We start from the raw sequence: 10,000 nt of genomic DNA, 5'->3' as shown, positions 1-10,000 counted from the left end.
TGACTATTCAGTTGATTCTACAGGCATATTAAACGTAACGTAAGACTGACTGTGTGAATATATCTGGTCTTCTCGAGACAGAGGCGAGAGATGGTTTCATGCAGACTGGTACGCCTAAAATGTTTCGTTGTAAACATGGAGGCTCACGAGTGAAGTTGTCTCTACCGATACAATATGTGGCCCTTGATCCGCGAGAAAAAGGGGTAACCTTAAATATCTTACCTGAATCAAAACCTCACGAGCTGAAATTTTCCTTGAAGATAGAGTTTTCGTTCCTTGCGATAATATTAAATTGGCAAGTTTCAAAAACTGCAATATTTTTTTTACAATTCGAAAAATGGTGAACGTAATCACGAGCCCTTCGTCCGCGAATTTGGTCCTTGGTCCGCGAATCATGTAAGCAGCCCCAAAAAAAATACCTGTGGATCCCGATAATTTCTGTACGAACATGAAAAGTATTAATTCTTTATTATCCTTTATATATCTCAGCTACAGTCGTATTGGATGTCGTTGTGAGTATAAAATCTGCTTTTATTTTCAGTTGCGTGACCGTCTCCCATCACAAGCTCCATTTAAGACCGTACAGGTATTCGAGACATACAAAAGAAGGTAACCCGTTCGTAAACATGTACAAAGAAGATTTTTAAAATATTCAGTTAAAGAAAAGACATTTTTTCATTTATCGAAGGTTTTCTTTATCTGCTTTGCGAGATTTAAGTTCTCTGGGGTCATGAGTAGTATAAGTCACAGACCAAGGATCCCTATGCGAAAATTGTTGATATTTTTCAAGAGTTGATAAAACAAAAGTTCAAGACTCTGCAGAAAATTCGTTCCCAACCGCAGAAATTAGTTTATCTATAAATCTGTTCTGCAAAAAGTCACGTGTTCCCGTTGCGTTTTATCTTAACACAAGCCAAGTAAACATGACCATGTAAGTTACGGAGCCGCAAAAGTAGAGACTTTCTAGAAAGACAAACACTCCCGTCACCAAACTTGAATTCCGCACAATCACCGATAGCAGGAAAGACGAAATAGACCTTTTTCATAATGGCGGCCCAATAAAATATTCTTTTGTTTTAATGCTAATAAGCCTTCCTAGCCTCGTTGCAATGGGCAAAATTCAAAAGAATATGTTACCCAAAATGAGGCCAGTAGGTCCAATTAACATAAATACAATAGAATATTAAATCAGTCGCCATTTATGAAAGTGGAAAGTGTTTTTGGTATCACATCATGTTCGGAAAAGTCGCGGACCAAGGGCCACATACTGTACAGTTTGGCCAAGTTTTGAAAGCTAAAAACTGGACCAGTAGGACCGGGTTAGTACCTGTGAACCTCTTGCCGGTTCGGTGTAGATGAGGCCTCCTGACATCGTGCGATTATGCCATTTCCGAGTTCATGTCTGCCTCCTCTTCATAGCGAGTCAAGTCACATGTAAAGTGATGAAAAGAACCCATAATTAGACTCGCTTTGAAGAGGAGGAAGACATGAACATAGATATATCCCATGATGCACTCTTGCAACGGTGTTACTGGGAAGATGGCGGCGTCACGACGGTAAGTTGTAACGTGAATTATTTACAGCCTTAGTTTCGTTTCTGTGGAATGAGGCCAGCTGTAATTAACCTTTTGCTAAAAAAAGGATGAAATGTTCTTTTTTAGCAGTAAACGTCTGTTTACGGTTCGTATACTGTTCAACGTGGCAGGCAAATCACAAAAATTCAGTGTGTCCATCAAAATGCACCCTGTGAGATGTTAATATAAGATCCCCTACTTATTCATTTTTCTTGAACACGTATTCTTGGATACAGATGGGGTTACATTCGGTAAGCATCATATTTTTGACGGTTGTTAATTGCCACTTCCAGATTTCACGATAACTTTCTTGGGTCTCCGAAAGATAACAAACAGATACATGTAGCACAGAGCCCGCTATTTGTTTATCGTTGAATAACAAAAGATCCTATTGCTATATTTTTCCTTCTTCAAAATTTCACGTGGTAGTCCTGTGTGACCTGAATTTTGTAATTGCTTCTTGATCTTCCTTGTAACCATACTATTAACTATTAAAAACCAACGAACGAAAATGATATGTAAAATGAATCATATACTGAACTGCGGATGAGAAATCAAGTAAAGCTATAATCCTTGCAGCTACATGTATGAAGACATTTTCAGCAATAAGCCTTTTGCAACAAACGATCACATGGTACAAAATCCGCCATGCTGGAGGGCAAGATCATTATTATTCCCCCACTGGGGCATTAAAACAAAGAGACCTGAACAAGTCAAGCTTGACTTGCCGTTGTTTTAATGTCCCAGTGGGGGAATAATAATGAGCTTGCCCTCCAGCATGGTGGATTTTGTACCATGTGATCGTTAGTTGCAAAAGACCTGTTGCATAGAGAAGCCTGAAAAATTCAGGACTTCAACGGGGTTTGAACACGTGACCTCGCGATACAAGTGCGACGCTCTAACCAACTGAGCTGTGAAGTCACTGATGCTGTGAGCTGGTCATTGGTAGGTTCAAATGTCCCGTGATGAATGAATCAACGAACAAAATAATATATGAAATGAATCATATACTGAACTTGCAGGAGCTTCGAGCTTCTAAAGAGAGAGTGAATGCTTTTGACCAGCATGTAAACATTAAGATCATTGCCCAGACTGGATAATCCTGAATAGTATGATTTTTCCCTTTTTTGCACTCGGGCCGTAGTTTTGAAACTGACAAATCATTCTATAAACAAAATTAATTGAAAACACACACATGCGTACAGAAAAGTTTGAAGTCAGATTATCTGCTTGTACCAAGATTATTGATTTTACAAGCAAGTTACTGTCTGTTATCCACTTGCAGTTGCAGTTCGCTTTTTTTTTTTTGCCACGACACCACTTAAGCGTAGAGTTATAAGTATGACTGGACTATCATAATAAATTTGTTGATAAGATTTGTTTGTAGAATTAATTTTTATCATCTTCAGGAGAAAAAGTAAATGGGATGTGCCTTCTACTGGTGTTGACAGCACTGCTGCAGGCAATGGCAGTAGTTTGTCAGCTACAGATGCAGCCAAAGAACGAGCAGCAAAATTAAATGCTATGCTGGCAGCACAAGGAAAACTTGCCAAAGGCACTCATCCTCCTGCTGTGGTATGAATGCACACTGTAATTTTGTAATCATCTTACTGTACTTAAAAGGAACTCAATTTTTAGTAATAATGAAGGGGCTCCAAGCAATAAGGTCATAAGTGACTTTTTGAGTGTTTCTTTTTTCAATTTTGTTAGAGAGAAGCTGAATTTTTTCATCACAAAAAATTTATTTACTTTTTTGGCTGGTTGGCTGGTAATTGGGAATACAGTGTAGGAGAATCATTGTGCTCCATATGTCCTGTTGTTGGTTATACATGTATGGGTTATATTCCTGTTGTTGGTTATATTGTTGGTTAGTTCACATTTTACATGTACCTACTTGTAACGAACATTTAATGATCTACAGAGAATCATTGTATTGACAGTCATATAGTACAGCCTGTATATATAATTATATATATAAGTAGACAGGAAATCGACTTGTCTGCATAGAGTGCTCGATATCGTTAGATAGAGCAGAAATAAATGATTTGGTTGAAAAGTTAAAACAAGACTAGATGTTGCATCTCGACAACGCTGTTTCGTGAGTTGCCTCACTCCTGATGAGTGAGGCAACTCACGAAACAGCGTTGTCGAGATGCAACATCTAGTCTTGTTTTAACTTTTCAACCAAATCATTTAATTATATATATATATATACATGTAAAGTATGAAACTTGATTTTCGTAAAACAGTGCTCAATACATACAGTGTACATGTAGAAGTAGAGCAAAGTATATGTGGAAGAAAAAAAACAAATAAACTACAAGTTCATCCCTACAAGCCTGTTTTGTGGTCGCCCTGAGTATAAATCCCCTGATGAGTGGGCGACCACGAAACATGCTTGTAGGGATGAACTTGTAGTTTATTTGTTTTTTTTCTTCCACATATATATACATGTACAGTGCAGCTCGGAGATAAGCGAACCAAAATATACGCAAAAAACGCGCATACGCAAAACGCGTAAACGCGTCAAAAAAAACGCGGATGCGCGTCAACACATACGCAAAAAGGCTCATTAGTATTTATGAGCTTTCCTTTTGTCTTTATTTTGTCGCCTTGTCTTTGTTTTTTCTCAATCGTTTCCGATGTGGTGAATGTGAAAATAATTTGCGTGTTCGCTGGTCGGTGCGTCACTAAAAGAGCAAAAAATCTCACCAGTGCAAAGTCCTTCTGGCTAGATATTTGTGTTTTAAAGCCCAAAAAAAAAAATGATCAAGCTTACTTTTGGAGAAATATAAACCTATCGACAGATGACACACAAGAACCTTTTTAACATCAAAATTTACATGAAAGCGTTGAGAGCGATAATACAGTATCAAAACAAACTTCGTACCCGTGCATCCGTTTAGTCGTAAACTAAAAACACAACTCTTTAGCAAAGGGGTCATCGCTAGCAGTTTTGTACAGAAATTCATCGTAAGGCTGAGAATGTTGCAGCTTGAGTTGTTTTGTTGTAAATGCAGCAGCAAAGAATGAGTTTTTGGCGTGGATTTTCAGCGCGACAGTGAAGTAACACACGGTTGCCGACACGTGACAACACGATTTTAATTCGTGTAATATCCACATCTTCAGCTCTGCTGGGAATGATTTTCTGATTTCAACGGGTACAGTGCTTTCACTTCAGACGCAAAATTTTTCTTCGAAGGCTCATTGGATGCGCTGATCACATTTATTTGGTATTTCTGTAAGGAAAAGTATTCGGTTAAATTTGGGCATGCGCCGGCGGGAGCTAGGCCATCGTGATGTGATTCGGGGCATAATTCGCTGATTCAAACGGTGACATGCTGTCAGTTCAAAGAAAATATTTTTAAAAAACTTTCTATGACATGCCGTTCGCATTTATTTGATTTTTCTGCATGGAAAAATTGGACTTTTTTGCATGCGTCGGTAAAAGGTTATCGTGAAATGACTGTAACGTGTCACGGCAAACACTGACAAAAATCATGGCTTCAGTTTTTCGGGGCATAATTTGCTGATTTAATTTCGCTTGTCTTTCGAGACCTTTGTTGCATTTAAAGGATATTAAACTTCGAAATAATGCCCTGTGGATGTTTTCATCGGCGGCATTAGCGGATCGAAATTGATTCGTAATCAAAGCGACATACATGCAAATGCAAATTTCGACTTGTCGGCAGTCACGCAATTTATTCTTTTGTCTTCGTAAACAATAACAGGAAAAGCAAACTTAGGGCCGATTTACACGATACGATTTTGTCGCATGCGACAAGCTCACGACAGGCCTACAACATGGACTTACGATTGTCGCAGCGTTTTAAAACATGTTTTAAAATGCTACGACATTTTTTCTGACGTACCCAACAATCGCAAATCATGTCGTGGGCCTGTCGTAAGCCGTTGTCGCATGCGACAAAGTTGTACCGTGTAAATCAGCCCTTACGGCTATGAATAACAAAGGCACAAACGCGTATACGATACGCAATTTTAGACGCGTCAAAAAAAACGCGTATACGCGTATTGCGTGCGTTTATTTTGCGTCTGCGTTGTTCGCTTATCTCCGAGCGGGACTGTACGTGTATATATATGTTGCAGGTCATTTTGTTCCTTAGCTTAATTTGCAACCAAACTAGGTCATTTTGTTTCAACCTACAATACTCTTCACAATTGTTGGAACACCCATCCCCGTTTCCCCCTTCCTGCAGAGTTGATTTCCACAACTACTTGTAGTCGCCCGAAAAATTCTCACACAACATTGAATTTGGGGGAGAGGATGTGGTATAAGCTGCGATCTTGTAACACAATGATTCTGGACCATTCGCTAAGTGTTCCAACTAAATATGTCTAGTATTGTAGGTTATTATGAACTGTCTAAAAACGGGTTTCCCCTTTTTTGGGCGATGTAATTAAAAAATGGGGCCTGGATTTTTAGGTGGAATAAAAAAGAAAACACCTTTTTCCACCTTTCCCTTGCCTTCCGTTCTTCGTCCACTTACCCTCTCTCCCTCTCCTTCCCCCTTACTGTCCTTGCTTACTACCAACGGACTGTGCCTCATACCTTGAACTTTCACAACATTCCATGCCGCTCCAAGGATTGAAACCCTTGCACCATAGGATGTCCGAGATTACTCCTCCTCTGTATTAACCGCTAAGCCATCGAATCAGCAACTGAAGTCGTTAAGCTATTTCCAAGCCTTCACAACAACCACCATTTTGCACATGCGTAAATGATATAAAGTGAGACTTAAACAAATTAAAAGTCAAATATTGTACGAAGTTTATTTATGTCACTATGCAAAGTACACCAGGAACAAGGCATCATTTCTCATTTCTAGTCATGATAACAAACCAATTTTCGCCGCAAACACAGCGTTCCCTCTGAAAAAAAGATGGTGGCATGGGCAAATAGAACAACAAAAGATAACCTTTGCAGTTTAATCAAAGAAAAGAACTCATCTCCAAACCACTGATGAAAACCACTTAGAGAAAGCGCTTGTAAAAAAACACATAACCATTCACAGAACAATTGGCAAAATGCCATATGAAGTGGTTTTTGGAATCTCTCGGAGAAAAGAAATTAAAAAGCCACAAATGAGTGGACAAGTCACAGCTACAGGAAAATGGTGAATAATTTGAAAAAGTGGCAGGATGAGCCTGACATTAAAGGAGAGCGGTGTCTGACACTTGCCAACTGCAGACGGTGGACTGCAGACTAACCCTGAATCACAGTTATTGAAAGCTAACCGCTCAAAAATGGCTCCTGAGGCTCAAATAAGTACTGTTTATCAGCACTGTTTGAAATGGGTGTTTAGCTTAAATACTGCTTATCAGCGCTATTTGCAGGCAGCCAGCAGTCTGCCTTTTGCAGTTATCATACACCAGAAAGGGAAGAAGAAAAAGAAGAAGTTCGAACTTCAGGATTATGTGACTCTGAAAATTAATAAAATGGAAAAGGAAACGCCCGTTCATCCAAATGTGCTCCTTGCTCAAATTGAAGAACTTGAGTTTCAATAGATTATGAAACCCTTTTTCCTGACTTTTCATAGTTTTGTTTTTACTTGCCTTTGATTAAATATTACGAATTCAAAGTAAGCAAAAGATAGAGGATAAAACTAAGCAAATTAAAAATCAACAAGACATCATATATGTTTCAGTTCTTTTATTCCTTGGATGATAATTCAATATTGTTGCCCCTCTGCCATCCTAAAGGGATTCATCAATGAACAATGTCCTAAAAAGCACTGAAAAAGAAAAGTAGAGTCGGTTATCATGCATTGTATGCCTAACCCCAATCTTAATGCTAACCATTTAAAATCAGTGCGTAGACTTACCGGTAACAACCATTGGGGTTTTATAAATACTCATGAAAATCTAAGCTGCACTAAGTTCATCCCCTTTTCTTTAGGACCAATTTACTAACCAATATAGTTTAAAATAAAATGACCTAGGTTGAAACAAAATGACCTAGTTTGGCAATTATCTAAGGAACAAAATGACCTGCAACATACATGTACTGTATATATGGATAAGCAGACTTGAACTAAGTCAAAAACGTTAATTTGCTACTCTGAGTTTCATGCTTCTTACAAAGCAATCATCAGGCAAATTGATCACTTTTTAGCTATTGATCAAGCAACACATCATTAATTTTTATATTATATGTAATATATATACATAAATTATATATTACATTTGCCATGTAATTAGCATGAAATTACATGGCAAATTGTTTGCCGCGCAAACCGTATAGCAGTTCAACTACATATATAGGGTATATAGGGAGTCTGTAAGTCGATTTTCTCGTGGAACAGTGCTCAATACGTTGAAGCAGAGCGGAATACAGTGTAAATATTTTAAGAGGAAAAAAGGACGCAATACATTTCCCGACAAGCCTGTTTCGTGAATCGCTTCACTCTTCAGGGGTTTAAGAGGGGTTGAAGCGATTCACGAAACAGGCTTGTCAGGAAATGTACATGTAGTTGCGTCCTTTTTTCCTCTTAAAAAAAAAATATATATATATATGTATCAGAGTAACAGAGAATCGATGTGTGGTTGTATTTTTTATGTGTAGTGTCTCTATGAATGGAAAATACAGTACAGGTGCACATGTGCCTGTTATCTTGCTAAAACAATGATAAATTGTAATATTATTAATCTCTAGGGTCATCCGTCACCAGCAGCAAAAGTGACTGCTCTCGCTCCTCCAACTCTTGAAAATGGCAGCAAAACCTTGAACCAGGATTTACTGACAGCGGAAGTGGAAATCAATGACTCTGCAGCTCGGTATGGGACTGTTCAAGTTTGATTTTTCTCTGTCTAATATTCATTATCATAACCTGAAACAAAGGAAGATCAAAATTGAAGTGGTTGAAAGAATTTCGAACCAAGAGAAAACTTGAAGCACAAGATACTGTACATGCACTTTGTTGATACATGTAAGCGACTTGTACAGAAGTGAATTTGTGGGGACTTTGCTTTTGGGCAAAACATTGTCTCACGTTTCCATTTTTCCCTCCTTTTTCTTTTTGAAATTTTTGAAATGCCATGCATCAGGGCTTGAAATTGCGATTCACTTGTCGCCAATGCGGCTTCGTGGGATCGTGGGTGCACTTGAACGCTGTATGCTTCTTGCCGGTTACCGTGAATGTTGCGCCCGGAAGACAAAGATTCGGCAAGAAGATAATTGAAAATTTAAATCCATCGTCATTTGTGAATGCTGAAAGCGTAGATTTAGCCATATTACCGAAGGACCTCCTCGGAACTAGCTTGATATTGATAACATACATTGTATTGATAATGAAGCTAGACATCGCACAATGAGTTTGAAATTTGCATGGAACCTTCAAAAAGCAACCTGTACCCTTAAAAGTGGGTTGGGGAACTTTTTTTTTTGTGCTACTTAATACACTGTAATTATGACTTTCCTTGCATGCAAAGTTGGCGACCAAATTTTCCCCATTAGTCGCCAGCTGGCACCTGAGCAAAAAAGTTAATTTCAAGCCCTGTGCATCAAATAAACTTTGAATTTTGTAAACTATAACTGTACCATGACTGCACCATGTGTGCTTATATTAATGGTGAAACGGTGATGTTGTACTATTCTCTTTGCAGCACCCTTTTATGCCGTGGTACAACACAAGATGAGGTAAAGATGATGAAACAAGTTTTCTACATAAATTTCTGTCCAATTTTGACAGTGGTGCCAAAACTGCCAAGAGAGTCGGTTATCCAGTATTAAAAGTAATTTTTCACTTTGCACAGCTAATTTGTAATTGTTCCTGTGCAGTTATTTGATATCCCTCTTTTGAAATGATTGTTTCACAGATTAATCGTTACAGTGGAGCAGCTGTGTCTACCAGAGGAAAGTTTATGACTGAAGAAGAAAAGAAAGAAGCTGAGGGAACAGGGTAGAAAAATAGTATTATTAATTCTGATCATTATTCTTTGCCTTGAATAATTCAAACAAAGCAGCTGTTCTGTCTTGATGAAGAAAATCAAAAGTTAAAGTATTAATTTGAATTCTGATTTTGTTTGTTGATCAGCCATTTCCACATTTCGTGCTGGTAGCCACCAGTAACTTGCTCGCACTAATATTACACAATCTTACATGTACATGTTGTTGAAACATCAGTATGCAACATCAACAACCGTTCTTTTTGAAACAATACAGACAAATCTTCTGTCATAAAATTGCCGTACATTATGTTAACAAGTGCATTACAGATGCAGTGCCATTATTAAAGCCATTGTGATCAATTGTTGATAGTTGTCCTTGATATTTCAGGGTGAAACCATTGTATCTTTGTATACAAGGACTCACACAGGAAAAAGTTGACTGTAAGTTAACATTAATATTATTGCTGGCGAGCCTTAGCGAGGCAGCAGCCTATTCTTGATATTGATACCGATTATGG

General features: G+C 38.2%; 1 protein-coding gene across 2 annotated transcripts in view; it reads left to right on the top strand.

Annotated features, from left to right (window-relative positions):
- Positions 1–1,525: 1,525 nt before the first annotated feature.
- The window catches only part of LOC137992850 (KH homology domain-containing protein 4-like), a 30,633-nt gene continuing 22,158 nt past the window's right edge, over positions 1,526–10,000 (top strand). For both annotated transcript variants that reach the window (XM_068838393.1, XM_068838394.1), the window contains exons 1-6: positions 1,526–1,556; positions 2,984–3,149; positions 8,248–8,369; positions 9,198–9,231; positions 9,411–9,493; positions 9,871–9,923. In XM_068838393.1, coding sequence (XP_068694494.1) covers positions 1,540–1,556; positions 2,984–3,149; positions 8,248–8,369; positions 9,198–9,231; positions 9,411–9,493; positions 9,871–9,923 — 475 coding nt within the window. In that variant the 5' untranslated portion in view covers positions 1,526–1,539. The remainder of the gene's footprint in view (positions 1,557–2,983; positions 3,150–8,247; positions 8,370–9,197; positions 9,232–9,410; positions 9,494–9,870; positions 9,924–10,000) is intronic.

This window comes from Montipora foliosa, chromosome 2 (assembly GCF_036669935.1).
Source record: "Montipora foliosa isolate CH-2021 chromosome 2, ASM3666993v2, whole genome shotgun sequence".
NCBI lineage: Eukaryota > Metazoa > Cnidaria > Anthozoa > Scleractinia > Acroporidae > Montipora > Montipora foliosa.
This window is presented reverse-complemented; position numbering and strand designations above follow the sequence as displayed.